Raw genomic sequence first — 16,485 nt, forward strand, 5'->3', positions numbered from 1 at the left:
AAGTAACACAAATGTGTATACAATAGACCATAACTGATACTGCATAGACAAAGCTGTCAAAAAAGAATGCATTTTCTTTTGTCTTTCAAACTATTCAGTGGTCACATTTGGTCACACCCTGACAAGCGGTAAGTACAGTAACTGATCCTCCTTTGGGTTCCGTGATGTAAGGGTAAGAATTCCCTAAGAGGCCTTTTCCTAAAATCAAGCACCGCCCGTCTTTGATTCACAACCATTGTCCTGAGGACTCCTCCAGCTTGTTCACAATAATGCTGTTTGCACAGTTTTGCAACTGATTCCATTTTTTTTTGGTCTGAGAATGGACATAGCCAATGAAGATCACTGATATTTTGCCTCCCTGACCATTTGGTGGTTGTAACCCCTGACCTTTGGTGGTTCTGTCCTCTGACTTCTTGGCAGTTCTGTTCCCTGACTGGATTGTATGTCTGGAGCAACTCATGGTTGAGTTTATTGGGTAAGGAACAGGGAACTTTTATTTGGGGGGGGGGGGGGGGGGGGGGGGGTAGCAAGTCACTATCTGTGTGATCATGTCCCCTTTCTCAAATACATGAAAAAAGAATATTTGGTTCAGACTTCAATTGAGATGCTATTGGGTGAACTGATGGCATATTTCACATCTGAGAAGATGAGTCTGTTATGCATTGGTGGGGGGGGATTCTTATATTCGAGGAAGATTTAGACCCTGGTGTGTTGAGCATAAGGTTGGGTGGAGTTGTTTGGAAACCCTTTGTTAAGCGGGTTCTTGTGATTCTCTCATGCCGTATATATAAGCTGGATTTCTCAAAAGGGTGTCTGAGGCAATAATGGAACATTAAAGCTTTCTGAGCTTGCAGTGTTAATTCCTCAGGAATTCAACATCGACATTTATTAAGCTTTGCAAAGTAAATCGACTACAAAATTGTAAAATCTTGCCTGGAGCCATCTGAATGCATTTTAATGCAGTGCAAAAATACTGATTCAGAATAATATTAGATTTAATGTCTTAATGGCTTTGGCTCAATCCATGTGCACAGTACGAAATCCAATTAAAACTGAATGTTATTATCGGTAGGATGTAGCTTTGTTTAGTTTGAATGTTCTCCATGGAGTAGATTGATTAAAGGAAAAGGACTATTCTGTTCATTGAACCTTTTCGGTATGAACATTGTGAGATAGACCTAAGTATCATATACTTCAGATATTAAGATAGATATGCGTTAAGAACATAAATGGTTAAACTCTTTTTAAAATTATTTTGAATATAGAAACGGCTGAAGTTGAGCAGACATTTTCTCTGCCGTTTCAAGGTGACACAACACAGCTCCTTCAGGGCTTTGATTCAATTCTTTTTGGATTGGAATTATGATGAAGTAATTTTTTTTCAGAAATTGCCTATGTCACTTGTGGTATCTCTCTGCAAATTTCTCAAGTGTATTTTTACTCCTCAATAAGATCGCCTCTGACACCTTGGCAATGTCACTTTTCCTGGCATGGAAGTTCATTCACAATGTAATTCTTCACTTTACACGGACAAAATCTTTGTCCAGAGAGTTTACGGTTTATGGAAGATGTCAGTATTTTATTTTTTCATGTGAGGTAACATGTTTTTATGTAATACAGATGTGAAAGCTACAAAGACATATTCTGTAGCAGCTTTCTGTTCTGCAAAGAAAACTCAAATATGATATGTGGAAGCATTGTGATGTCATAGAATTTACCCTGTGGCTCCTGTTCTAGGTTAGAGCTTTATGATGGTTTATATTCCATTTCCTCAAGAGCTTTAAACAGCTGTATTGTTGCAGAATGTTTTCTGCAGAGGAAGTATTCAACTGTTTTTGTGGGGGTTGGGGAGTTCATGAAACTAACATCGCAATTCAGAATGTGTTATTTTGTCATTCTGTGCACCTCAAAATGAAATCAAACTTCTGTTTCTGATTTCATGAAATATCCCAGGAGTAATGTTTCTCTCTCAGTAAAGATGGTGACAACACTGTATGCATTAACTGCTTGTGTCTATGTGTGTAGACTGGAATGGGTGTGATCAGGGTCAGGACTGAGGCTCAGGGTTGATGGTCAGGGAATTGAGAAAATGCCATAAGTCCTGCCCCTGGATCAGCTGATCATAACAACCCCACCCTTCGTCTAGACCCCTTGTTACAAGACTGACAAATTCTGCAAACAAATAAAAATGTACACACTGTGTCCACAACATATCTTGTGTCCTGTGACCAGAAGCATGTGGGAAAAAAAACAACTTTATTTGTTAAATGTGATAAATGTGTTAAGTGAAGCATATTGAATGTCACCTTGAAGGAGATCTTCAAATACATATGTGCACGATTACAATAGTACTAACAAGAGGAAATAATTCTTCGTATTATCAGTAATATTATTAGTAGTACCCCTCATTCCAATGTGGACACATAAAGAGATGTAAAGAAAAACACCTGCCTGTTTCTAGAGGAGCACAAAGTGCCCTTGAATGTGTCAGAGAGAAGCAAAGGCCAATGCATTAGAGAGCGAATGGCCCACTTTCTTTCCAAGAGGAAACTTATCTAATTATCCTGAGCCAAACTTTTCACTGTGCTATTGAAGGGCAAGACACAGTTGTGTAAATATGTGCTACCCTTCAAAACAAGAGTGTCATTTTTCCATCCTCTCTCTCTCTCTCTCTCTCTCCCTCTCTTTCTACCTCCCTCTCGCTCACTCTCTTCTCCCTCTTTACCGCCCTGTCTTATCTCTAAGATCTTGCTCTTTTCCCCGGTGTCCAAATTCAGTAGCTACCAGTTATCATTCTTCACTCAGCCTCTGCGCATCCGATGACAAAACTGTCCTCGCAAGGACCGAAATACGAGCTGTTTGCATGCAGAACGCAAGATTGGAAGACAAATGTATCCTCTTTTGTTTATCTTATAAAACGGTAAACCGCGCTCTTTGCAGGGGCCTCTGGAGGGGGAGGGGGAGGGGCGGGCTTCGGGGGGTTCGGAGCTGCGATGGTCTGCAAAGGTTTCCGCCAGCGTGGACCTGCGGGACCCGGGTTGTGAGGAGCGGCGCGCGGAGAGCCATCAGAGAACGTGGTCCGGCAGACTCGCGGAACTGCCCTCAGAGGAATGTGTGCTAATGAGCTCTTTAGCATTCGCACTCCAATTCAGCGGCTGACAATAGAAATTCAGCCGACTCGAGTGATGAGGAAAATCAGCCCTGAAAGGCGTGGGGGTGTACAGTAATTTCCCATCTGACATCAGCTACCGCAGAATATCCCCCTGCTCCTACCGCTGCACTGCTGTGAATAGACTCCCGTCCGCACTATAAAGGGATCTTGGCATAGCAGGAGTGGTTTGGGACACCATGTGTGAAAATATGTCACTGGAGAAATTAAACATCATTAATTTCACACCACCCCATATTATTTTACCTATCACATAGACGTATATCTCATAGCGTATTGCAATGCGTTATTGTATCAGTGATGTATCATATAGACACAGGATATCCTGGAGATAAGTTATCTCTGCTGGTGCCGGTGTATTGGGTTTTTGGATAGCAAAAAGTTGGGAAAAAAGCAAGAAACAGTGTGATACAGAAATGAGACTATTATTTACCTATTGTTCTTTTTATAAGATGTGATAGAATAAGCTTTTGTATTTACACATTGTATAGTATTCAATATCAACAAAAAACTGGTTGACATTCATTTCATGTGAAATCAATGGCTTAAAAAGGTAAGAAGTTCATCCTTCTAGATGCCATGGGACAGTACTATATATCTACCAATCACTCCTCCTTCACAAGCATCCTGTGTAATTACCACATCCTATTACCTTACTGTTGTTACTATTGTTATATGCAGTAATTATATCATTTCTAGTAGGTAAGCTGTCGCTAGAAAAAAAGAATGAGAATGATATGTGCTTTGTGAAGTTCCAAGCAAAGATTTGTGAGGAGATTTTCAGATAATCCCTATGCAATTCACTAACAGGTCCCATCCACAACTATAAACATCCTGCTTACCACCTCCTTTTAATATCAGATGCTCACAGCATCCCTCTTCCTCCACCCCATCTCCACCTTTTTTCCTGTTCATGATGTTCAAATGGGGGGTCAGCAACCTTGACCCAAGGCCAAGTCTGATCCTTTGTTGGACTCCAAGCCAAATATAAATACCACTATAACCACATCAATCACAAACTTTAAGCTTTGATTGTATGGAAATTCATATCTAATAAATGAAGAGTAGGGGCCTACCTTCTGCTTGTCTCCACCACGTAACAACACATTTCATGTTTGAGTCACAGCTAAAATTACATATCAAGTAATGTAATTGAGTTTTTCCAGGCTGAATATGCAATGCCTACTTGATACTGCACTTACACAATCATCAAGATGAGTCTTTTAGTAGTGAACTTCATTTGATTGCTGTATTATCCACTAGGTCAATAACATGATGGACTATATTTGCATCTTTATTGTGATTGCTCTAACTTTAATTGGCAAGGCATGAAAAGTATCATTGTTGGTAAGAAATTTGAGTTGCTTGGTTTTGGCAGGGCACACTCACCAGTAGTAGTTGTTTTTTGCACACATTCAATCACCAAAACTGTACGCAGAGTAAAAGACAGACCTAAAGTAAGAAAGACACAGAGAGAGTGATAAAGAGACAGAGAGAGAGGGAGCAGAGGAGAGAGGGAGAGCAAATGGAAGGGTGGAAGAAGACCAACCCAACTTGAAAAAGCCTTCTCTTTCTGTAAAATAAAAAATCCATTGCCATATTTCTCTTTGAGCTGATCACTTTGTCCATATTCTCTGCGAGGCCCCTGGGCAAAGCCATGTCTGTTTCTGCTCGAATGGTTTTAGACACCATATGGCGCAAGATATTTTCAAATCCATCATTTGTGGGGGGTGGGTTATTCCTCTCCCTGGCGACCAGACTTTCATACTATGGGCCTGATTCAGACGCCCCCCCCCCCCCCCCCCCCCAAAAAAGCTGTTTGGCCTTAACTCTGAATAACACATTTAAGCAAATGTTATTTAACTTCACCTTACCAACACATGTTCTGTCTTCTTCACTGTTAATGAAAGTCAGTGTTGCAATGTCTCATCTTATTAAACAAATAACATCCAAGTTATCTTCTGTTTGATGTTTTTCTCCTATTTTTTTCAGCAAACAAACCAGAAGCACCTAACTTGTTATGCTTGGCATCAGAGGTTATCATCCATTGCATCATCTGCAAATAATGAAATCTGCTGCAAAGACTTAATCCAGATGTAATCAAATTCAGTTTCATTCACCAACTCCCTCACATGCCTTGCCATTTCTTATTGGTCAGCAGCTTTTGCAATTCAAAGTTAACAATGACAAAGGCTACTATAAGACACATACTATATACAGAAACCGCCCATTGTTCTCTTGGTCTCTATAAGAAGCATCTCTAATCCCTTGGATTGTTGATACATTGCGCATACATTATGACTGACATGTTACACATTATGGAATCTGCTTTCAAAGGCATAATCAATCTAATCCACTGTTTTCATTTAATTCATGTATTACATGTATGGACAGCAGACGTACACACACATGTGCACACAGACACACAAACACACACATATTTTACAATCATCTACATCTCCAAACATTTTCCATCAAAAAAACACTTCTGAATTCAGACAAAGACCTTTTTAATGTGATTTCCTTTGTTATGACCAGACATTGACCATCCCATTTTGAGCACTGGGCATTTGTGGTGTTTGTGTTTGGTCATTACATCACAATTATAAAGCAGCTCACTCATTTGGCTACTGGAAAGGTCGGGAAAAAAAGAAATAAATGGGTCAGTGACAATATGCCTCAGGCAGGATTGTCTCAGAAGGTGTACCTCTTTACATGCTCACCCTTCCTTCTGCCCTTCCCCTCTCACACTTAAAAGCAGCATGCACACTCTGGTTGTGGAGGTTTTATTTTTTGTGAATTAAAAATAATATTGTATTTCACAATTGCTCGCTAGAGAGCTGGAACATATCTTAGAGTCCTGTTGGGTGCATTGCATCATTGGGTAAGAACTAAAGCACTTAATGAGCATACATCAAAGCTAAACTTGCCTATTTTTCCTAACATAAAGACCTAAATGCATTTTATTTTCTTGAAAAATACCATTAAACTAGAGGACGGTTTTGTTGTTTGTGTTTTCCCTAAAAGGCCCTTGTTGAGCTAATGATGCTATCTGAGGAGCTCAACCAGATATTTGCTATTTTTTTAAATGTAATTCATGAAAAGACATCACAGAGAAGCATTGTTATTGAAATAAGTTGAACAGCTGCATTTTTGTTTGAGTCATCATTGAATCCAAGTCGTTTATAAACATGGAGAACTGATAGGTTTAAGGCTGCCAATGGTCTTTCAATTTGTCACAAATTACATCTTGCAAGCTGTTGTTAGGTAATTAGAAATAATAAGTGCATAGTTGGTATCATTACATGATGAAAATCACTGTTTCAGTTCTCTCAGAAGGGGTATTGTTTTGAAGGAGTACAAAATGGATTTGAATTTTGACATGAAATTTGACACCTTGGCAATACCTCTCTAGTGCCTTGTCATTGTGACATCACCAAGCCCAAATTTGCAACCAGAGAGTCAATTATGTCACTCAGCAGCACACTCCTCCCACTTTCCATGATTTGAGACTGGCAGTAGGAGGATTATTCTGAAAATTTGTCCAGTGATAAATGTAATGGAATGGAGTCACTTAATGAAATTAATGTAGTGAAAGCAGAAATCTTAACTGGAACGTGCTTGAAATTGTGCTTTATTGCATAGACTTCTGGCACCAGGCAGGCTTAGTTTCTCACTATCACTATGGTTGCATCCATAAAGGTTGTAGTATGTCACATAAAGGTCATATTTGAGCCCGTACAATTTATGACCTACTTACCATATTTTTTACAGTTTACTTATTTGTTTATTTTGATTGTATGTGTTGCCGTTATTCTTTGTGTTATTGCTGTTGGTATTTTTAGTATGGCGGTTATGAATGTGGTTAATAATACTGTTATATTCTTTTCTGTTACCACTGCCATCATTATTATTTTTACCCATGCGCTCGGTGAAACGATAGCAGTCCGACAGACTGAGGAGCTCCGCGGCTCTCTCTGTTATCATCGTGGCGGCTCGCTTGTTTAAAGAGGCGAGGCTCGCTCCCTGGAAAGGTAATCTGGGAGGACAAGCAGTGATTGCATTAGCAGTCTTTCGCCTCAGAACATGTCTGGGAAGGAGGAAACAACAAAGTCGACTCTTTGATGATCCACGGCGGCGGAGCAACAGAAACAACGGCGGGCTGATATGCAGGGGCAAATGGAAATGCATGCATACTGATGGCAATAGTCGTCAGTGCAGGAGATGGGCTTTATTGAGAGTGACAGGTTGGTTGCAGAGTCCCTCAATGAGGCCTTGACCACTTACGTAATGGGGGAAATGTTAACCCTCTCCTCAGCTGGAGGAGAGTGTGAAATGAGGGAATTTGAATGGTGTTGTCATTCCCCTCTGTGTGCTTGTTGTGAGCGTTGTAATCATTTTAAAAAGGGATGTAACCTGTGCTGCCACATTGCTGGGGAAAGGAGACAGAACGCAATGTTTCTGGAGTCGTTTGTGTTGAAAGCTTGCTGACAACAATGGAAGCTCCTGCAGAGGCTGCCTCTATTGACACTGGGTAAAGGGTGGTGGAGGTGCTTCTTTTGAATGAGTGGGCATGATCAGATGTCTTAGGGTTAGGGTCAGGTGTTTCCAGACCGCCCAGACCTCCTGGAATGTCCTGGAGTCTCTTGGAGTCACGTAATGCAACCAAGCACAGGGAGAATGTCTACTGTAACAACAACCAGGTTGGGAACGCCTCACGAAATGGTAAATGATATTGATGGGAGTGCGAGGCTTTGTGATTGGTGGAGTATGATCAGTGTGGTGTGAGGTCAGACACAAAATAAAACACCAACGATTAGGTTATGTCATGGGGTCATTGCTCAGGGGTGTAACAGCTCCGTGCGGTTCAAGAAACCTTACTCCCCTATAGCTGGAGAAAGCAACACAAACTGGCGGCAAAAGTGCATTGTGAGCTCAAAAAATTGCGTGTGATTACAAAACAAAAACCACCTGTGCTGAGACATAGCCCCTCTTGACCATTACAACCTCTCCACCTCTGCCCTAATTTCTGATGTCTCACTCCTCATCTAGCATCATGCAGAACAACACATTGCATTCACATCTGTTCATGTCCAACAGTTCACTGTCAAATGGCAATCCCCTGTTACATTACATCATTGCCATTTAGCAGACAGTTTTATACAGCTTACAATTTTATCCATTTACACAGCTGGACACGTAGTAAGGTAATTGTGGGTTAAGTACCTTGCCCAACAACAGCGAACAACAGCAGTTCTCCAGTGGGGAATTGAACTAGCAGCCTTTTGGTTATGAGTCCTGCTCCTTGCTGCTATGCCACACTGCTGCTGATGTTGTGCGCTTGCCATGTTCATGTGTCCCTCATTCCATCTTCCAGAGGAGAGCTTAAACCAAGGTCCTGGCTCACCATGGTCATTAGATCCCATGGCACTTATCACATAGAGCAGGGGGTTCCCCTGTGCCCTGGCCAAATTCCCAGTCTGGCCCTCTCTCAATCTGGCCATCAGATCATCCCCAAATGTTAATTGGCTACATAATTCCCTCCCTCTCCACCTCAGATGATGTGGGGTGAGCATTCTGGTGCAAAATGGCTGATGTACATCACCCAGTTGGGTGTTACACTTTGCTGTTGAAGTAAGTCACCCCCCTGCCGTATCAGTGTGGGATGAAAGGTGACATATAAATGTAATTCATGGTGATGATTATTAAAATTATCTTTATTATTATTTGCCTGTATGAAAGACAACCTGTGGCATCAGACAGCTAGATTGTGCCAGTTCCAAACAGTTGAGACCATGTGGGTCCAGGGCGTGGACTGCATGGGCCAGCTGTTGGGACTCAGGGGCTGGTCCTATGATAATTACATAACTATATACTTTTAAAAATTCATTATGGTGCCATTATCCAGAGCAAATGGCACAGCTTTTCAAATTGTAATAAAAATCCAGTGCTCACTTTTATATTAGCGTTTCTTGGCTTGCCTCTCTTTTCCCAGCTTTTGAAACACTCAATGCTTGTTGCAGGTTTTTGGCAACAAGTATCAGTGCAATGGCACACTATTCAAGCATAGAGACTTCAAATTGACTTGGTCTTTGACTATCAGTGACACAACCTACAACGCTTATTGTTTTATATTTAACATGTAAGCCAACCCATTCTTGCAGGTGGATCATTGCTAGAGAAATTGCTCCGCTATTCATAGTCTCAAAAGTATAACCCCCTGTGAAGAGTTTAGAGCTATTCACTGATTCAAACTCATAATGCTCCAAATGAGTAATGAGAGATCCTGCTAGCAGACCACCATATCAAATGCTGTGGCCATGGATTCAGGTCCAATATGGAGCATCTGTCTTATTCTAAATTAAATCCTTTGTCCGGATTTAGTATTACCATGTTTACACATTTGTTTTGCCTTTCTCTGCTTTATTCTACTGTCTTTTTTTTCCAGGAAATAACTGTCTTTGGTCTCCTTCAGATAATTGACAAAATCCTTCTTCCTCCCTATCATGAAATATAGACTAGATGCAGTAGCCATTGAAACATTTTTCCTGTCTCCTCTAAAATAGGTTCGGTAGTCATCAAACTGTTATTACCACCTCTGCTTAAACAAGTTCAGTAGTCATCAAAGTAATTTCTTTCTTCTCAAATAGGTACAGCTGTCGTAGAAACATGCTTCTCATCTCTTCTCAGATAATACAGTAGTCAATCACACGGAGTCTGTTTGGGGTGGACGTGTGCACTTCAATAGGGATGTGAAGCAATGATTCGACAGAGGACACCACAACATAGTCTCAGGTTCTGGGGGAAGGGTTTAATGCTGAGGCCCTGGGCTATAACATGGTGATATCCTTCAGATTTTATTTCCACAAAGGCCTATAGAGTTCACTCCAAATCATGCGGATTAAACAGGGGTTCTGTAATGAAAATGAAAGACCTAACTGCAGTTTGTTATATGTTAGGCCAATTTTCTTTGACCTGTGCTTTTGCAGTACCTTGTGGGTTCTTATAGCTTTCTGTGTCATTTTGGCATTATTTTCAAGATGTCACATATTGTGGATGGTGTGCAGTAAGAACAGTAATATTGGTTTACAATTTGCTACGCCTATGCCTGGGGTGACCTACTGCATGTGGTAATTTCACAAATCATATATATTGCTGAACTTTACTTACAAACTGCCATCAGAATATATCAGAACTTTCACTAGCCATCATTACTACTCTCAGTTTAAGGAAATTGAGGTATGGCATAATCATAACTATTACAGTAATTTTATTAAGCACATTCTTTCTGCTTGTGATCTAAATGACTGCAAGCTCTGTGACCATGCCACAAGTTCTGCCACAGCTGAAGAGAATACGATAGATGTATTAAATGTAATGTGGTTACACATATCAGCTCGTGTTAACCAGGCAGATTACTTTTGATTGAAAACTTTAACTGCCATTCAACACCGAGAAACAGAACTCTGCGACGCTTTGACTAATCAAGACAATCGGTCTAATTGCAATGCGATTCCTTTTCAGGAACAAGGCTAAACAAGGCTATCTGAAGCTCAACAGAGCTGTTCAACAAATGTAGGTGCTGTATTGCATTTCTGAAAATCTAAGATGAATAATTTGTCTTTTCATTGATATTGCTGAATGAAATATTAATATTTAATCACAAAATGATCCATAATCACAGCTATACTACACAATTCTAGACTGAACTGTTGTTCGTAAACATCTTGTCTTAAAGGAGCATAATTGTGAAAAAATGAATCACGATGTGAACAAGTAATATAGGCTACGGCTAACACTTGATAAACTGCCACGGTCACGTTTGATTAAATCCATTCAATTAAATCCACTTACAGCATAAATACATAATGTTTTGTGCATAATGAAAACAAAATGTAGACTGCGTTGCACACCATGGCAAGCTCTGCCTGAAATGAACGAGAAACTGATAAATGAATGATTAACGCATGACTGAATAATCACATAAATACATAAATAAAAACAGACTAGATTCATTTCACAAAACACCTTAACTGAAATACGATCAACGGTATAACTATCGATGACAGAAAAAAAATAATGTATCAGTACATGAAATGGAATTGTTAAATGCACTGTTTTAGATAGAATACTAATATTCAATACATATCTGTTAAAAGTTTGTTGAGCACCGCACCGCCGTGTCAGTCGACTCAGACAGCGGAGCGTCTGCGGAGTAGAAGTTAATGATTGGAGACGCTGGAAAGTAGGCGGAGCGGAAAGTGTTAGTCCAATCCCGTCTCCTATAAGCTTCTCAGGGGCTCTCCCTTCGCTCCTGGAAACAGTGAAAACCGCACTTGGATCTGCGGACACAGATGTCATGTGAAAATCCGCATGCTCCTCTTTTTAAAACTGCCGACCGCTGTTATCAAACACAAACTTGCTCTGCCTTGGCTCTCTGGAATGCTTTTACTCAGAAAAAGTGACTCCTAGACGCTGACAAAGCTAAACTTTTGCTGAGGATCTTGCTTTAAACGTGTAGGTTTGTATCTTCATGACTGCATTCAGAAGCGAGTCGCCACCACCACCATGCGAGGTAGGAATACAACTGTTTCTGACAGCTGATTTAAACCCGGTACACAAAATGCATGTGCTGTTCTTGCTGTTGACTTTAGAATCAAACGTGATCTTTCTTGTTTTGTAGATAATTGCAGATTGTTCTAAAATGCACTCAGCTGTGTCTAAGTTAATTGTGCAACGTATTGTAATAATTCTATTGTGCTCTGTTCAAAATATTCGTAAGTAGTGTTCTATTTAATACCTGATTATTATAATAAGTGATTATTATTGTAAATATCAGCCAGACTAAGTTTAACTTATCGTTGTTTTGTCTCACCGATGTGTCATGAGTGGAGTGGACAGTTAGCCACAACGCTTCTATACTGACCATCACTGATTTACGGATACATTGCGCAACGTGGAATTAACGTTTTTGTGATCCGTGTTTCTCGTAAAAAAAACTGTAGATGGCCTCACTGGCATAAATGTTTCAATACAGTCTGGTGTTTGTGAGAACTTCGTTATTTATTTTCGAATATAATGGGAATTGTGAAGTAAAGCATTGTTCGGAGAGGGGCCGCGCGACTAAACCGAATGCCTCTGCCATTCACTGTAAAGTACAAATAAATATCAAAAGTCGATATGCCCTCCAAAAAATTCAGCCATTCACAAGCATCTTATAATTTTTAAATAAACTAAAACCCAAAGGTACGGACCTTTGCACCCGGTTTGGATAGCTTGAGTGTCTGTATTCCTGCATGTCATGCGTTCTACTGACCCATTTCCATCAGTCAAGCGCCGCTCTGCGCTGAAACGCCGAAGTGCAACATCAATGCAGAGACCCGCAGACGTAAGTTCACGCACAGAACAGCTCTCGTGTTTCTCTCGGCTGCACAATCATGCGGATTGGATCAAAGGCTTTTAAAAATGCTGAATACTATTTCTTGCCTCTTTCAATTTACGTCAAGGTTGTGAAAGGTGCTTAAAACTTACGTGCAGAAAAGGCGCTGTTATTTTGCTTCTCGCGCCTCAGCAGTTTTTTACGGGTCTAATTTTGACTAGCTACAGAGATATATTTTCTGTACTCACTGTAAAATGTTGGCATGAAAATATGTATTTTGTTGTTAATACATGTTTATGTACGACATATAAATACTATGTATTATAAACAATACACATAATGCGTTTCACAAAATACACTAATACAGTCTCTGAGCATGTAAGCTTACATTCCCGTGACTAAAAAATATTGTCCATATATAGTGAATAATATGGTGAATAATATGACAGTAATATTGTCCACTACCTAGTTAGTGAAAGATGTGTTTTAAAACAACAGTGCAACTCGCTCGCGAAGCTGAAATGCGAAAACTGTTCGGAGTTGCTCACTGCTTCTACTAACAGCGTCTTTAAAAGTTAAATGCTTAGAAAATTTGCTTGTTATATAAGTATCATAAGTTAATTATTTTCTTAAACATCAACACAGGGACAATATGCAAAACATTTTCAAGGAGTGTCGATTTAACAAATTATTGCTGAATTACTGAATACAAAGGAAAACGCAGATAATTTTTAGTGATTAACAAAATGTAACTGTGTGCACTCATATAGCTGCAACACTTTTTCAACCATTGAATGTAGCACACTGTTATTATCATTGCCATGATTACTTACTTAAATATTTAGACGTAGTGATATAATACGAATGTGTTGCAAATGTAATAGGGCTATATTGTTAATTAGGATTTCATAGTGTGTGTTTGTGTGTGTGTAATTGCGTGTGAGTTGAGTCCACTTGGGATTAATGTATATGTTTGACTAACAAGTATTGGAAAATGCCATGTCCCAGTATTGTTGCACACAAAGACCAAATTAATGTGGATAGGTAAAACGTGACAGCATGTACGGTTTAATACAAAACCACACAGATCAACTAAAGAAAGGAGATCGCCCTCTACCACAGAGCCTGAATGAGAACAACTTCATTGTGCGTGAACAGGAATATATGAGCGGCAGAAATACATATATGCCATTCCGCATCTCTGTGTCTCCTCCTCTGTCCCCCTTTCTCTCTCTCTCTCTCTCTCTCTCTCTCTCTCTCTCTCTCTCTGTCTCTCTCTCTGTCTCTCTCTCCCGTTACTCACTCGCAGCCCCCACGTTCCTTCCAGCATCTCGCGCTTTAAATGCGCTTTGCGGGGGGAGTGGTGATGGTGAAATCCTCAACATTTGCCTGTAAGTCATAGCCAGTACTTTAAAATGTCCCCCCGAAGCACCTCTCTCTCTTCCTCTCTCTCTCTCCCCTCTCTCTCTCTCCCTTTCTGTACGCCCCAAAGGATTTTGTCAGCTAGAATTAAATCAATGTGGAACCTCTCACAGAATTTGTCCACTGCAGACTGATGCATTCTGACACTAAACTGTTACTTTGCTTAACATATATATGGACGAATATACTGTCATACAAATAAAATTCGTGCGTTGTACAAACGCGTATCATAACGGAATGCATATGAGTAACCAGACCCGTTCACTGGTTTTTCTTCTTTTTTAACAGTTGAGCATTCAAGTTTTTTGTTTGTCTTATAGTTTGTTTTGCATCTTACCTCAGTGATGTTATGTGTGTCAGGGTGCATCAAGACGGGATAAAGGGGGAAAAAAGAAACGGAAGGAAGAATGGTTTTGCCATAAACACACGCCTGCAACAAAACATCATTCAACCCCTTTGTAATCGCTTCCTCCAAATCTCTTGTACGCACTATGACGCCGTATAAAGATATCCAAATGTAGAGGCATTCAGGTTACCCACGCTTGTAGTCCTATAGTGTGAAAAAGGCTCCGCAAACATGACTCACGCTAATGAATATTTTTTCTTCAAAGTCATTCGCACTTTATAGCAGATTTATAGCACAGTGTATCTTGAAATGCTGTTGTACTGAATACCTCTGTTGAGAAGTAATCTATGAAGTTCTGCAAAATGAGTTTCTTCGTCTAATAGTCTGTCATTCGTCACTATTTTAAGAATGTGTTTGCTACAGTTACTGTGCGTGTGTATGGACAACTAATTAAAGTCATATTCATGTCTTAATAATGTAAGTAAAACTCTAAAATGTATGTTCCAGTTTGCCAATTTCTAGCTGTATAAATAATAATCACTGCTTGACGCGTTACTGTTATATTTGTTTCACGTGAGTTGCAACGAGTAGGCTTCATTTTAAAAGTTTCTCGTGTGGAAAAAGTTTTTCTGTACTTTATTTAAAACTCTGAGTTTCATTCACTGTGGCAGCTTTTTCGTCCGTAGTGCTCTCAGCTCACCTGCGCGCGTGGCAGTTCGATCTGATAGGACGGAGTTTGGTAAATTTACAAATTTACATTATTACCTGAATACTTGAATCTATCGAACGTACTTTCACGACACAATCGCAGATTAAAATAGAATTTTTTAAACATCTCTGGCTCACAGCTCAGATTGAAAAATCAAACTCTGAGGGAAAAAAATAGCCACCCCTAAACCTGTCGCTGTGTGTTTCCCCACTGGTCTTTTGATAGGATCAGACTCGCTGGATTTCACTTTGTTGCAGAATTTCAGCCTCTGCTCCTGTTTGCTGGATAGACAGAGCCGGGAAGTGCTGTGATGTCCCCAAGGCTGTGAAACCTGAAATTACCTGTTTGCATTTTGGGGGGCAGTGGTGGATGTGGGTAGATACAAAGAAAGCCCTTAACCCCCCCCCCCCCCCCCCCCCCCCAAAAAAAAAAACACTCATACACACACACACACACCATCAGCTTTCAAACCTGCTAAAATACTAACTAAATATAACTATATAGAGTGAGAATGCTCTGCCTTTCATTCTCTGTCTGTCTCTCTTTCTCTCTATCACACACACACACACACACACTGACTCACGCACGCACGCACACACACAAATATGCCCACAAATGCACACACAGACACACACATACATGTATATATATATATATATATATATATATATTACACACACACATACACACAGCGCCAGCAGCCCCCTCACACAATGCTTTTAGAGATTGGCGCCTCTGGGATCTCCTCCAAAGTAACTGCTGAGAACAGAAGAGATGGCTTAGAAGAGGTTTAGAAATGGTTTAGAAATGGTTTCTTCTACGGGCCTTTACAAGTGAATAAAACACAGGCTGCCTTCCTTTAGCACTAAGCCAGGGTTTACTGCTGTCCAGAGGTCACTGAGTTCACCTCTGAGGGACAAAGTGTATGTTTTTGGGGGGAGGGGGGATTGAACTTCCCAGTTTTGGGTGTTGATATGACACTCATGCTGTTATGTTTCCCATACCCTTGGGGAGAGCTTGAGAAGAATACACATATACCCACACACACATAAACGCCTCTGTGTACTGCATGTATGGAACCGTATGTACCTTTCAACTTAACTCTGAATAAGCAGGGAGGGTCTACCCATTAGTGTTAACAGATAGATGGAACCCTACAGAGAATGCATGAGCACTTACTGTACATTACCGGGTGCGCGCATAGATACACTAATCAATGCACCATACTCATTTCAGATTTGTGCCAGTACCTTAAAGCAGGGCTGAGGTTAGGGCATTGACATACAGAATGTAGCCTTGTTGTATCTCACACACCGTACACCACGCTGCTGTGCTGTGCCTGTGCGTTCAGCTGCTTCACACGGCGGGAGTCTGGAGAAGCAGGACTCTGAAAGCCGTTCACTTGCGCCGCTACCGTGCGTCATTCCTGCTGCCGCAGGTAACGGGCTCCTTACCCACTG

General features: G+C 40.5%; 1 protein-coding gene across 1 annotated transcript in view; it reads left to right on the forward strand.

Annotated features, from left to right (window-relative positions):
• The first annotated feature begins 11,526 nt into the window (after positions 1-11,526).
• Positions 11,527-16,485, forward strand: part of rorb (RAR-related orphan receptor B) — a 40,497-nt gene continuing 35,538 nt past the window's right edge. The window contains exon 1 of the mRNA XM_036526737.1: positions 11,527-11,744. Coding sequence (XP_036382630.1) covers positions 11,738-11,744 — 7 coding nt within the window. The 5' untranslated portion in view covers positions 11,527-11,737. The remainder of the gene's footprint in view (positions 11,745-16,485) is intronic.

The sequence above is a fragment of the Megalops cyprinoides genome, chromosome 4 (genome assembly GCF_013368585.1).
Source record: "Megalops cyprinoides isolate fMegCyp1 chromosome 4, fMegCyp1.pri, whole genome shotgun sequence".
Taxonomy (NCBI): domain Eukaryota; kingdom Metazoa; phylum Chordata; class Actinopteri; order Elopiformes; family Megalopidae; genus Megalops; species Megalops cyprinoides.